This window comes from Tachysurus vachellii, chromosome 4, assembly GCF_030014155.1.
Source record: "Tachysurus vachellii isolate PV-2020 chromosome 4, HZAU_Pvac_v1, whole genome shotgun sequence".
In the NCBI taxonomy this organism is placed as follows: domain Eukaryota; kingdom Metazoa; phylum Chordata; class Actinopteri; order Siluriformes; family Bagridae; genus Tachysurus; species Tachysurus vachellii.
In genome coordinates, this window is record NC_083463.1 from 12,276,218 (window position 1) to 12,291,512 (window position 15,295).

Below are 15,295 nucleotides of genomic sequence, written 5' to 3' on the forward strand. Positions count from 1 at the left end.
TTGTAAAGGTGCATCTCTGTGTGTGTGTGTGTGTGTGTGTGTGTGTGTGTGTGTGTGTGTGTGTGTGTGTGTGTGTGTGTGTGTGTGTGTGTGTGTGTGTGTGAGTGTGAGAGAGAGAGAGAGAGAGAATGTGTGAGTAAGTGTGTGACAGTGAGAGAGTGAGGAAGCGAGAGTGCGTGCATGTGTGTGAGAGACAAAGTGAGTGAGTGTGTGAGAGGGAGCGAGTGTGTGTCTGTGTGTGAGACAGTGAGTGTGTGTGTGACATGGAGAGAGTGTGAGTGTGTGTTAAAGACACAAAGAATCATGGGAATTGAAAGATAATAACACTGCAATAGAACATGTTCTGAAGTCCAAAAAAGCAAAGTGGTGGTGTTACTAGCCAATGCAGAGGGTTGTGGTCTATCTCTAAACCCAGCTGCTTGATGTTCTAGTGTTTTTTTTTCTATTACTGTTGCTTTTCATCTCTCCACTGCTCTGTGAGTAAGGTTTCTTTAAAGCAGTGGGTGAACATGCCTGGGGGAAGTCTTTAACACACCTGAAGCCTCTGCGGATTTATAGCCTGTGTTCTCACGCTTGCTTTCACTCTTTAATACTTGTGTTCTTGCCTTTACTTGTACTATCATTGTTCCTTTTTGTACCATGTATCCAAGTCTTTATGGTTCCTTTTTTCTGTCTCAAGTCATCTCAGAACCCCTGTAAAACATGTCATGCAAAACAAAGCATTATCTGAAGTTAGCGAACTCTCACCAGCTACGCTTTAAAGCAGCTTTACTCAAACTATTTGATAATAAGTGTCACTGAGTTTCAACCCCTTTTCCCCACAGTCAGCACCTACATGCAGATACACGAGACATGGTGCTGTGCTGAACTGTGCTTGGATAGGCTCAAATTGTAATAAGATCTACTCTCTTCAACTCATTATATGGCTAAACTTTTTTATTAAACGTTCAAAAATATAATAATCAAAAGCAGACTAATACATTACACTTAACCCCCAGAAGTTCTACATATACAGTACACTCTATAGCTAAAAGTCTGTGGCTCCATGGGCATCACACTCGTATGTACATTTTGAACATATTCCTATTTTATTCTCATCCTCACTTTTCTGTTATAATAACCTGCACTCCAGCCTGAAGGCTTTCCACTGAATTTTAGAGCGTGTCTGTGGTGCTTTTTGCCCATTCAGCCACAAGAACATCAGTAAGAATAGTGATGTCAGACGGCCTAGGGTTCATCCTTAAAGGTGTCCATTGGGTTTGAGGTGAGACAGGAATATTCTCTGAAAGGGTCTCTCATTCAGTGCAGGAGATCACACGTACACTCCTTCACACCTCGGAGCAATTTAGAGGCACTAATCCATCTCACAGCGTGTTTTTTGGGAGATGGGAGGAAACCTGAGAACCAGAGGAACCCAGACTGACTTGTGACAGTAAGACTGAACTCATGATTGTAGAGTTGTGAGGTAGCAACAATCAGCCTTACCAGAATGTTGGCCTCGACAGTTATTGTGACATTAATGTATCACGTCAACAGTGAAGTACTACAGCAGAAACGACTTCTACTGCTTTTATTATGTGTATATTTCAGTTTAATTGCATAAACTGGTGATGTTTGATGGATTTGTGATCTAAACTATAAAAGTCTATACTATAAGCCATTGTGAACTAAATTCCCTTCTCTCTCTCTGTCTCTCTCTCTCTCTCTCTCTCTCAGAGCGCACTATGGCCAGGTTCGAGCTTCGTGAGGTGGAGCAAAGACAGAATCATGACACAGTTCGTGAATCCCCTGCGCTCTCTGAAAGCGATGATTTGCTCATCATCTACAACCGTGTGCCCAAAACTGGCAGCACATCCTTCACAAACATCGCCTATGACCTCTGTGCAAAGAACCGCTACCACGTTCTGCATATCAATACCACCAAGAACAATCCAGTCATGTCCCTGCAGGATCAGGTTAGGATGCAAATTTCTTAAACATTAAAGACTCTGAGCATTGTCTATGTCCTTTGTGACTCAGAATCCCGCTGTTCTCTCAAGGTTCCTGCCTTATTCTGTCTGATGGAGTTTTTTCTCGCCACTGTTGCCTCTGGCCTTTTCACAAGGGATTTAAAGCTAGACTCAGAGTTCTGTGAAGCTGCTTTGTGACAGTGTGACAGTCTGTGGTTGAGAGCTGCAACTCTGACATCAGTGGCAACAACAAACTGAAGTGAGATTTTTAATGTAAGAAAACTGTAATAATATTAATCTTAATATTAAAACTAAATCTTTAATAATAATATTAATAATACTAATAGTAATCATAACAATTGTGCACTTTTCCCATACCCAAAGAAGTAATAAAACAATCACCACGGATTAATTACTGTTTAATAATACATACAGACAAAATACAGTTTCATGCTACAAATTATTTACGATGAATAAAACCACCAGATTCCTCCCTGCTTCCTGCTAATGATTCTCCTCAGACACAAAATAAGCGAATAAGCCTAAAAATCAACGGCCTTAATAATAGAAAATAGCAAAATGATGCTAATGTTAGAACAGGAAAAATACCCAAACAGAGCTAATGTTAAAGGAGATTAAAAAAATATCCAAACAAAGCTAGTATTATATGACAGAAAATACCCAAACAAAGCTAGTTTTAGAGCAGGAAAAATACCCAAACAAATCTAATGTTAGAGCAGGAAAAATACCCAAACAAATCTAATGTTAGAGCAGGAAAAACACCCAAACAAAGCTAATGTTAGAGCAGGGAAAACACCCAAACAAAGCTAATGTTAGAGCAGGAAAGATACCCAGTCAAAGTTAATGGGAAAGCAGGAAAAATACCCAAACAAGGCTTCAGTTAGAACAGGAAAAAACTCAAACAAAGCTAATGTTTGAACAGGAAAAATACCCAAACAAAGCTAACAGTTGAGAAGGAAAAATACCCAAACAAAGCTAATGGAAGAGCAGAAAATATTACTCACACATTGACTAATATCAGGCGAGAAATTACTCAAACAAAGCTAAGGTATGAAAGCAAAAACAGAGCTAATGTTAGAAGGGGAAATGGCAGACTACATCTAGCTAGCTAACACAGAGCCAATATAATCAAGCTAAACATGCTAAATAGTGTACAAAAAACATTTCAATATAAAACTAGCAAATAGATGCAGAATGTTGTAGACAACAGCTAAGCCCAACAGTTACTCAACTAAAGATTCAGTTCATTCATTTTTCAGTGTTTCTTTTCTTGAACAGCGACATCCCAAATACCAAAGTGTGTTATATGCTTACCATATTCAAATTTTTATTTGTCACACAATCCATAACAATCATACAAACTTCCACTTGTAGTGAATTGGTTTTTACGACACTCCTAGATACAAAACAAACAGAGCTAATTAACACCAAGGTAAAAGGATAATACAAATACAAATAATATAATATATTATAATAATATGGAACATATATGGCATATACGGAAAACATAGTCGAAAATTGCAATAGGAGAATAAATATATAATATTTATTTATATCATTTGGCAGACGCCCTTATACAGAGCGACTTACATTATCTCATTTATATACAACTGAGTAATAGAGGGTTAAGGGCCTTGCTCAGAGGCCCAACAGTGGCAGCTTGATGGACCTGGGATCAAACTCACAACCTTCCTATTGGTAGCCCAACACCTTAACCAATAAGCTACCACATGCCCACATATATAGAAAAGGTAGTAGACTAAAGGGCTACTAGATGGTGGTTAAGTTGCTGGGTTGTTGATCAGAGTTCAAGCCCTAGCACTGCCACCATTGGGCCCTTGAGAAAGGCCCTTAACCCTCACTGCTGCAGGGTCACTGTATCATGGCTGACCCTGTGCTCTGACCCCAACCTTCTGGCACAAAGCCCCGCTAACTAATGGCTGCTTGAAGAACCTCATCAAGATGAACAGGTCAATCCAGTCGAAGCATGGGGTTTAGGTCACACAACATTTAGACTGTGAGACATTTTGCGGACATGCTTGTAAATGCTCTACAGCACATATGTCAAACTCAGCATAATTGTATTTGGCCCGCGAGATCATATCAAATGTGCATTACAGCTGGCTAGCCGCATGCTCTGCTAATACTACAAATCCCAGAATGCCTTGCTACTGTATTGACGGGTAGTCACGAACAGCCATGCAGCCACATTGGGCAAGTTAACTCTACCCTCCACAAAAATGGCCAAACGAAAGATGGACAATAGGAGCTTTCAAGACAGGTGGGAGGCAGATAATCTGTTCACGAATATAAAGGACAGACCTGTTTGTATTGTGTGCGGAGCTAACGTGTCTGTAACGAAAGAAAAAAGTTGGATTTTCATTGAATGAAATTATTATTTTTGGTTGTTTTGTTGTTGGTTTTGAAAAAGATCCACTTCAAAAAGGAACTTAAAATGATACAGTGAGAGGCATCATTTATTTTATTTATTTAAATAAGAAATGAACACCACTGATGTGTCTTTTATTTCAAATCTCAAATTTAATTTCTTATGTGTTTGTAATATCAAGCTCTGGTTGTTCCAAATCCTGTGTTCAAGCAAAACTAAAGTTTGTTTCCATATGAAAAAGGTTGAACATTACATATCAGTTGCAGTTAATTTTTCAATAAATATTCAGTTTGGCTCGTGACTTTATCTCAGTTTTATATTTTGGCCCACTGTGAATTTGAGTTTGACACCCCTGATCTACAGCATTTAATCTGTGGATTATTTGGGTATAAAAGTTACTCTAGAGTGTGTGGGAAGATCTTAAATGACCAATTTGTGTTTGTGGTACTGTCATTTTACTTGAACTAGATATGCACAAATTCTTAAGCTGTACAAAGTGAAAAATACAATTCAGCTAATACTTTGATATCTGTGTGTTCAGGTTTCTACAGTACTTATATTGTGATTTTTTTTTATTGTCCTTCCTAAGTGTGTTTACTTTAAGTAAATGAATAGATGGAAAATGAATGTAATGATGAATATGAATATAGAAGCAAAATGCTACTATACCAAGATTTCTTACCATCTCATCTCAGATTTGGTATGTGAATATTTCATGTTCACCAGGGCTCAGAATTAAGAGAATGGGGAAATAAATTTAGGTCAGCATTTCTACCAGAGATAAAGCATGCACAGCAGAAAGTTTTGGGAGGTCAGTGTTGGTTCATTGTTGCTGAATAAAAATACAACATGCACCTTTTGTTTCAATAGAGATTTTTTCCATTCTGAGCAAAACTAATGAAAGACCGAGAGATAAGATTGCTATACAGTAGCTGACCTAATATTTCTCAGAAGAATAATTTAAACATTTAGACAGATCACATTGTTGCCTCCTAATTTATATGAATGTGACTTAACAGTGCCAAGGCTGGTGAGCAAAAGTGCATGAGAAGCTAAATAGGCCGCCATATATTTATAAAGCTCGCACCTGCTAGATTATTAGGAAACTAGTCTTAATATAGAGGGAGCCGTGTGTTGTACAGGTGTTGATGCATTGTTCTCAAACATGGCCAGATAAAGGAGGGTAAACACGAGTGGAGTTAATTTTACACTTCAAACTAAACCTCCTATAGAAGTTAGAACAGCTGCTTCAGCTTCATAGTTTGTTGAGTGGTACATCGAGTGGAATATCCGAGTATGCAGTTGTGTTTTGTTTCTTGTGTGTTTTGGAGTGTGTGTGTATGTGTGTGTGTGTTTAGAATCGGGGTACAGAGAAGCCAAATCTCTACAGTTCAACAATTTCTTGGTGCCTAGCTACAGCAATATAGACACCAGAACAAGATCAAGTGGATAACAGGACAATGGACTAACAATTCTTTTTAGTCCGTAGTTTTGGTTTTGCCAAGTTTATGTGGACGATCAATGATTTGTTAACGTATGAATTTGTGAGCCAGTAGAAACCAAGTGCTTGGGATTATGGTCTCATTGGTAGATACTACATGGAGGAGTGGTGTCATAAACATTACCACACTCGTTTCTTTCTGTTGCTTAGCATGCATCTATGGGAGAAATCTCATCCAGCAGTGTACAGTACAGCGCACCAGGGTTTTTGAGGGATTTTTTTTTCTCTCTGCCTGCTAGGATTTTCTTTTTAGTGATGTTGTCACTGCATGACAGCTTTAGACATCAGTGCCTAAACCCCCATTGAGCAAGCCAGCAGTTAAATATCATTCTAGTGTATATATAGTGTATATAAAGTATATAGCTACTGATGAGGGTGGAAATATATTAATCATCACAGAGGTCAGCGTTGTGTAGGTAAGAGTGTCAGGTGGGTCAGTGAGCAGTTATGTAGTCACAGGCAGGAGCTTGTATTCCCAGGATGGGAATGTATTTGACTGTGTGTCATGTTCAGCAGCGATGGGTCACACAAGTGCGGTCGTCTCTTTGTCTCTGCCGCTGTCTATGTCACACATTTCTCATCACTGATTCCATCTCCATGGTGAATAAAGAGCCTGGGAAAGCAGGCGTACAGCATGAAAGGGCTGCTGTTTAATGGAGAGGCAGCAGCAGCTGCACAGATCCGCTACAATTTTGTGATTAGTATAGAGCTTTTTTAATGTGCAGCGGCACCCGTCTACCTCTTGCATGCTGGCTGACAGAGAGCACGCATAGCTGTTGTTTCTTCTATTTCATTGTCCCTAAATCTCCTTTTTTTTAATGCTTCGTATTGCAGTGAGGATTCATTTATTCTATCCAGAGTGACTTACATTTATCTCACTTATACAGCTGAGCAATTGAGGGATAAATGCCTTGCTCAGGTGGCACTGGGGTTTGAGCCACAACCTTCTGATCAGTAGTCAAATACATTAACCACTGAGCTTTCACATCCCCTCACATCTGGGACCAGTTTGTTGGACTGTACTGGAGGTATTAGTGAGATGCTGGAAATACCTTTTTAAATTGCTTGTTTGTGATTTTCTAATTTTGGTAGAAATTATAGGAATAATTATATATTTAATCTCTGAAAAGTCTTGGAATATGAATTCTTAAAAAGTAAAGAGAGATTGAGAAACATTCATGTGTGTCTGTCTGGGCATGTGTGTCTGCAGGGTGTGCATCTGGGTGTGGAAATGTCTGTGTGTGTGTGTGTGAGAGAGAGAGAGAGAGAGAGAGAGAGAGAGAATGCATGCGTATTTGTGCTTGTGTCTGGGCATTTGAATGTGTGTGATTGTCTCTGTGTCTGGATGTGCGTGCTTGTGTCTATACATGTGTTTGTGCAAGCGTGTGTGGTGGGCATGTGCGTGTGTGTCTGGGTGCGTTTGAGTGGCATGTGTGCGTGTCTGCATGTGTGTGTCTGGGCGCATTTGTGTGGTGTGTGTGCATGCGTGTGTCTGGGTGCTTTTTTGTGGAGTGTGTCTTGGTGTGTTTGTGTGGTGAGAGTGTGTGTGTCTGGGTGTGTTTGTTTGCTGTGTGTGTCTGGGTGCGTTTGTGTTGTGTGTGACTGGGAGTGTTTTTTTTTTTTTTTTTGTGGTGAGCATGTGTGTGCGTGTACGAGCATTTGTATTCCTGTCACCTCTGTCCCTAACACAGAAAATAAGCGTCTGTGATGGAGAGAAGGAAGGTGTCATTAGCGCTTGGCTTTGCTGAAGTAATATCCAGTCGACTTTGTCTCCACACTCCCTGAGCTGTTCACCGAACTGAGACTCTGTGTTTAGGCAGAGATGTGGATCAGAGAGAGAGAAGGTGTGGTGTGTGTGAGGCAGAGATGGGGGACTCGAGTCATATGACTTGACTCGAGTCAGACTTAAGTCGCAAATTTGAGACTTGAGACTTGCTTGACAAATATTAAAAAAAGATTCGACTTGACTTTGACTTGACATTCATGACTTGAGATTTACTTGTGACTTGCACATGTGTGACTTACTCCCACCTCTGGTGTGAGGGTACAGTATGTGAAGCTTCTGGAGTGTGTGTGTGTGTGTGTGTGTGTGTGTACCTACTTATATGTGAGTTGGTGTGTTTTGCAGGTGAGGTTTGTTCGGAACGTGACTTCCTGGAATGAGATGAAACCAGGGTTTTACCACGGACATGTAGCATACCTGGATTTCTCTAAGTAAGTATTCCATCATACAGCTTCTAAAAACTTAAAGTGATAAATGTTATGATTTCTAGAACATCACATGTGGCCTTAATTTGATCCCTGATGCTCAAAAAAATCCCACATTTTTATGGGACATGTCCTCTGACTGTCTATTACTGCAGACACGACTGAATTCTGATATTCATCTATTTTTCATGCCCACGATGTCCATCATTAAAAGCTTCAAGGTTGGAGCAGTGGCTGTGTGTGGTGTAGTCACTCAAACGGAAGTAGGACAGGACGCGAGACGTTATCTGATTTCAGGAGCATTGCTGCACTCTAGTGGTTCAGGAGTGTTGTTGCACTCTAGTGTTTCTGCACTCTATTGGTCTATGATATTGCAGTAGATCTTGGGTCATTGTAATGCTATAAAGAAAATATATTCTTAAATTCAAACGTGTCCATAAAAGAGCTTTAGGGACGTGATTCTGAATGTCAGCTTAACTGCTTTTGAAACAGGAAGTCAGGCGAATACCAAATATTCGTCCACCGATTTGAGTGATTTCACAACAGCAAATTGATTTCAAGCTACGTCACACCTCTATTTGTTTCTTAACAGTTTAGCTAAATAAGTAAATACATAAAAAGAGGAGGCAGGTTGGTTTAAAGGGGCGGGACAAATGTGTGCTGAAGAATATTTGATTGGATGCTGGTTGAAGGAGTACAGGATGAATCCTCAATATATTGTGAATATAAAATTTAAACAAGACATTTAAACCGTCTACAAACAAGAATATCTACTCTCTCTCTCTCTCTCTCTCTCTCTACATATATACATAGTGGTATTTATGTATACAGCTTCAAGAGACTCATATAAAAGCTATAAAAGGCCAATTCTATTAAGGATGCTGTTAGGATGTAGGATTCTAATTAGATCTGATCCCCATATACCCATCAGTCCTGAGACACAATCTCTCTTTTAATGGATGCACGAGCTACTTCTGAAATTGAAATGAAGTGCTACATGCTGCCGATTTATTAACCCTTGGAAAAGTTTTTAGTTCTCCTGCTTTATTTAAAACAGCGTTGGACGCGAGTGTCTAATTTTTGATTAACGAGTATGATTACTGTACAGAGTTTTGAATATAAATGTGTAAAACTCCATGCTATGTGCTGAGAGTCTTGGAAAATTAGAATGTCTGAAAAATCATTTTTACTATAGCACACACAACAACAGATTTGTACCTCTTTGTGTTTTTGTATTTTGTGCTTCAGGTTTAGTGTGAAAGCAAAGCCCATCTACATTAATGTAGTGCGTGACCCTATTGAGCGCCTGGTGTCCTACTACTACTTCCTGCGCTTTGGAGACGACTACAGACCCGGCCTGAGGCGGAGAAAACAAGGAGACAAAAAGGCGAGAGACTTTTTCTGAATTCTGTCTGTGGAGAAAGCAGCTACAGAGGCTGCGAACTGTGCGGTATGATGGTGTCTGAATAAAAAATGTCATTTCTGGGAAGGTTTGATTCGTCTTGGATTTTTACAATTCGGTCTGTGTGCATGAATGTTGCAGAAAGAGAGAAGGATTATAACGTATATTTTCTTTCCATTGCATTTGTGTGTGTGTGTGTGTGTGTGCGTGCGTGCTTGCTTTGTTTTCAGACGTTTGATGAGTGTGTGGCTTCAGGGGGATCTGACTGCGCTCCAGAGAAACTCTGGCTACAGATTCCATTTTTTTGCGGCCATTCCTCCGAGTGCTGGTAGGTTTTTTCCACCTGAGGCTGTTTTCTCTCCTTTATAAAAGGTAAGACACGATGAAGGACGAGTCCCCGGACATGTCAGATATTTTATTTTTCTGTTCAGACCAGAATATAAAATGAAATACTGAATTCAATTCTCTGAATACTGAAGCTGCGTATTCCAAATTTCCACTGATTGAATATTTTCCAAATCATTGCTACAAGACTCTGACTTGTGTAGAGATTATATTCTCCCTCATGCATTACTTCTTTTCTTCTGCTTCTGATTGGTCAGAAGGTGTTGATTCATTTTCTCATCGTTTCTGTAGTAGCTGCTAATTCAGAGACATACATGGTGAATTCTTCACATAATCTGATGCATACATTAAAAAAAACAAATAAACACTTTAAATACATGCATTATTGAACAAAAATAGTTTAATAAGCGAATTATTTCAATGGATACAAATAAAATATTAATGTGACAAAAAGGCTACAGTGGATATTCATGCACAGAATGACGTTGTAGCTGTATGTTAACATGTCATGTGAATTATGTGGTGTGTATCATGTGTCGTGTGTGTGTGTGTAGGAACGTAGGTAGTCGCTGGGCTCTGGAGCAGGCCAAGTATAACCTGGTGAACGAGTATCTGCTGGTGGGAGTTACAGAGGAGCTGGAGGACTTTATCATGATGTTGGAGGCAGCACTTCCACGTTTCTTCAGAGGAGCCACTGATCTCTACCGCACAGGTGACGCTGCACTAAACCAACGATGTCCAATCTTATCCTCAGAGGGCTGGTGTGGGAGTGCAGGTTTTTATTCCAATCAAGCAGCAGCTACACTTGTTTAGTCAGATGATCTTGGTATGAAAACCTGCACCTACACGGCCCTTTAAGGTTGATTGTTTACTCCTGTTCTAGACAGAAACATTGTCATCTTAAAAAGTATGGATACTGCTCATAAAAATAAGCAGATGACTTACATTTATGTTTACAGTTTCTGGCAGACATCCTTATACAGTGCTACGTACAAAAGTGCTTTGAAGTCTTTATCGATGAAGACTTTAACACTGGTTCACTAGGTTACACACTTAGGATATCATCAACCTACAGTAAAACTGTGTTCAGGTGTTTCAGGAAGAGGTGGGTCTTAGATTACATTTACCACATTTGGCAGGCGCCCTTATCCAGAGGGACGTACATTTATCTCATTTGAGGGCAATGGAGGGTTAAGGTCCTTGCTCAGAAACCCAGGGGTGACAGCTTGGTGTATTATAGTCAAGTCAAGTGAAGTCAAGAAGCTTTTATTGTCATTTCAACCATATATAGCTGTTGCAGTACACAGTGAAATGAGACAACGTTTCTCCAGGATCAAGGTGCTACATAAAACAAAGACAGAGATAAGGACTTAGTAAGTAAGTCTTAGCAACATAAAGTGCATCTGTGCAACCTGGTGCAAACAGTGCGGGACAAGACAAACAAGACAGACAAGACAGTGCAAACAAAAAATTACAAGGCAATACAAATAAAGACAATGAACAGAAACAGCGCCAACTAGTGTAAATACTGTATGTTCAAACAATATTGCGTGTGCTAGAAATACTAGAATGATCACAGTGTTGTAGCAGCATATATTGTACAATATTGTAATATTAATGATCAAACTTATAATCAACCCCATTTCTGAATGTGATGTTTTCGTCAGCATTGTAGGTACCAATTAGTGTCTTCCGGAGATTGTGCTGTTAGACTTCCTTTAATCAGCATTAATCTGTTAATTATTCTTGAGATCATCTAATCTCCTTCTTTTAAACTGTTCCTCCAACCTTTGGTTGAAGGTCAAAAGTGAATTAAAAAGGCTCAGAGATTATGGAAAATTTTACTTATCATGGAAAACTTTTTTTATAAAAGTGTCCCCTAAAGATAGACATTATTAAATCCAATCTATTTCTCCAGGAATTTGAAGGTCTTTAAGGGCCTTTTTACACCTGGTCACTTCATGTGTTTTCTCTGATCCGATAGCTATCTGATTTGTTAAAACTCTTCCATTTACTTTAGGCCACATAAATGCGTCTTGGCGATTCGGATATCAATCCGATCTTTCTACTCCCGCCCAAAATGCAAATATATTTTACATCGTTTCCGGGGTAAAAGAAATGGAACACGCTTTGGTGTATGCGGTTTTCAGAATGCAATCAAAAAGAAGACGAAAAAACTTATGATGGTTATGCTACAAAAAACAGCATTTACTGTTTGCTGCATTTTTTCTGGTGGCAGCAGTGCATTTTAAGACCCAACGAGACACCTGGGTGAAAGATCACTTGCGAGTGACGTACTTCCGTTTGGGAGGAGGAGAGCGCTGACGTACAGTATGTGGCTTGAACAACCACATTCATTTACACCTGTCCTGTTTCATCTGAAATGCGTCCCAGACCACCTCCTGAAGTGGTTTGGACGATCGTATTTATATTTGTCTCGAAAACGTTTCGGAGGGCATTTAGACCTGGTCTTTTTACGATCGGATAACTATCAGATCACAGAAAACGCATGAAGTGACCAGGTGTAAAAAGCCCCTAATATCCGTAGTAACAAGTCTTCTGTGTCGATGTTGTCTCGTCATTTAATTGTTTTTATTTGTAATTAGATTTTTTGCTTTAGTCCTATTCTTTTTTTCCTATATTTTGACCCTAGTAGACTAGGTAAAATTTTAGAATGAAATACTACAAATTCTTAATGCACTGCATGTCCAAGTTCACATGGGCCATTGTTGAAGAAACCACCACCACTGTGGAGTATGACAGGACGACAGGACAAAGAAATTCAATGCTGAACATGAGCATCACAAAACAGGCACCTATTGTTTTTTCGGCCTCGGGAGAGAAAAATAAGACTTGAAATCGACTGGAATCCAGCCAGCTCAGAATACAGCCTATAGAGTGTACAGTGTAGAGTGACACGCTGTCTGCTCCTGTCCAGTTGGTCAGGTCTGCTTGTAAAATTGTGTCCAAATGTTGAAATCATTCCTCAAACATCGTGATAAGCAGAATATTTATCAAGCTGCAGTAAAGAATTCTCTCTGTAGTGCTTGTTGAAGTTTGGTCCAGAGAAGATTACTGTGATTTATATTCATGGATTTGTGAATTCTTCAGCTGTCTCACTTAATAACACAATTCCATTTGCAGTTCCAGCTCTGCTTAGTAAAATTCAACTTTTAACATAATGTTTTCATTAAACTATGCTTTTTAAAACCGCCGTTCTCTCCTGTAGTCTTTGAACCATCCCATTAGTCCATTTCAAACACTGTAATTTAAAGTAAACCGTGGGCTCCAAAACACATTTTTGTATGGTAAAATATGGTAAAACATGCACTATATAACAGCAAGCTCTGTCTCGGGTATCAATCATACATTCTGTTTGAACTCTTGTGTACTTGGTGTAAGTGCAAACATATTGTAATGAAGTGCCTTTGTCTCGTAGGTAAGAAGTCCCACCTGAGGAAGACAAGCGAGAAGAAGCCTCCGACCAAAGAGTCCATCTCCAAGCTGCAGCAGTCAGACGTGTGGAAGATGGAGAACGAATTCTACGAGTTTGCGCTCGAGCAGTTCCAGTTCGTCCGTGCTCACGGTGTCAGAGAGAAGGACGGAGAGCTGTTTGTGCTGTCGCAGAACTTCTTCTACGAGAAGATCTACCCAAAGGTTAACTGAAACAGGAGAGAGCAGCCATGACTTTTAACCTCTGTATTTTCCATCTTCACCACGGAGGAGGACAAGGAGAAGAGAAATGAACGCTTCGAGTAGGAAATGCCGTCTATGGAAATAGAAAAAGAGCTGTTTGTGATTTATTACCTCCTCAGTCATAGTACAGTGGAAATTCTACTGTATGTACGTTATACAGTAACACTGTTTATTGTAGAGATGGAGAATATTTAAACTATGCCGTGAGCGGTGAATACAGGAACTCTGATATCCAGTGCTCTTCTTTCTCAGACTTCATGGCAGCCTGGATACATTTATCACACATGAGCAAAAAAAAGTTTCAAATAAATTATTTAGACTCCCTAAAAAGAGATAAAGGGTACATTGAAAGGGAAACTCAACAGGGTGAAACATGGGGCTACTTTTTTTGTACCAGCGGCACATTTAAACACATTCTCAACTCTTTTTTCCCTCCTCTTTGGCATTGTGCGTTTTTTTATAATCGATTGCCGTGTACAGTGTTTAGCTTGAGTATTATACCCCAATAAAAGGTCAAGTAGAACTCAGAAATAATGTACATAATGCCTGTTTTACACAGACGGACTAAGAGAAAGCAAGTCATAGACGTTGACCGTCATCTTTGGAGTGCTGAGAGGAATAAAAGAAGGAAAAGAAGATGCAGTACTTGAAATATTGTGCTTCACAATCCCAGTTTTTTTTTCTGATAGTTTTTCAATGTGGCTTTAAGGCAAAGGATTTTCAATGGACCACTGAAGAAAAAAATCAAGTAACCTGGGTAATTATCATCAGTGTGCAAATAGTGTGGTCAACTGATTTCTGAAGAAGAATGTGTCTGCCTTTAGTTTGGACTGTGGTCCTGTAGCTCCTCAGAGGAACACTAACTGAACACTCTGATGACCTTTGTGGAGATCTTGTGCTTGTTGGCAGCTCTGGATTGTCGAAAACAACTAAATGTTTCCCCCTTAATTTTGGTGTTTTTGCTACTGTTTCTGTAAAGATGTGCTGCTCAGAGAGGAGTCTGAGTACAGAGAGATTTAACAGCCAGGAGCAGAATTTACTGGAAATCATCTGAGTGCCACTATTTCCCATCCTGTCACACACACACACACACACACACACACACACACACACACAGATCCTAACTAGCTCCATGTTCAATAGTGCCTTCATAACCATAACGGTCAGCGCTCATTCTCTCAATGGTCAACATCATCACTCACTTTTCTAGGCCATGTGTTTTTTCAGATACCAGCTTTCTTTTCAATTTTCTGTTTTTAATGTTTTCTTGGTGAAAAATGGTCTTTAAAGCATTTTAATAAATCCTGAACTGTCGTTGAGGTAATGCCTTGTTGAGTCTTGTTGGGACATGTGGGGATTTTTTTTTTTTCTTTTTCACTATTTTTAAATGTAAGCCAAATCTTCTCCGGGTCATTAGGAAAGGGTTGGCTGGAGAGCACAAGCTGAAATGTTTCATAACTAAGATTTACACCGATCTCCTGGTTATTTTTGCCATTATTGAGTGGTGTGTAAAAGCAATAAGTGTGCAATGAGGAACTCTTCAGCTTGAGATGAATGGTAATGTTTAGAGACTATAAAGTTACACTGAACCTATAGATAGCAGCTTCTCAAGCTGGAATATAATCAAATAGAATATTTATTTACTTTGATACATAATACCCCTTCTCATACACAATAGAAAGTGTATAGCCCCGTCTCTCAGGCATCACCGGACAATTTGGGTGAATAAGTTTGTGCGTTCAAACTACTGTAATGGAAGATCAGAGTTTAAAATTTTCCCTGAT

The 15,295-nt window shown here is 39.5% G+C and overlaps 1 protein-coding gene across 1 annotated transcript in view; it reads left to right on the forward strand.

Annotated features, from left to right (window-relative positions):
* Positions 1 to 14,830, forward strand: part of hs2st1b (heparan sulfate 2-O-sulfotransferase 1b) — an 87,803-nt gene extending 72,973 nt beyond the window's left edge. The window contains exons 3-8 of the mRNA XM_060867782.1: positions 1,717 to 1,955; positions 7,989 to 8,074; positions 9,317 to 9,455; positions 9,701 to 9,798; positions 10,370 to 10,527; positions 13,255 to 14,830. Coding sequence (XP_060723765.1) covers positions 1,717 to 1,955; positions 7,989 to 8,074; positions 9,317 to 9,455; positions 9,701 to 9,798; positions 10,370 to 10,527; positions 13,255 to 13,481 — 947 coding nt within the window. The 3' untranslated portion in view covers positions 13,482 to 14,830. The remainder of the gene's footprint in view (positions 1 to 1,716; positions 1,956 to 7,988; positions 8,075 to 9,316; positions 9,456 to 9,700; positions 9,799 to 10,369; positions 10,528 to 13,254) is intronic.
* The last annotated feature ends 465 nt before the right edge of the window (positions 14,831 to 15,295 follow it).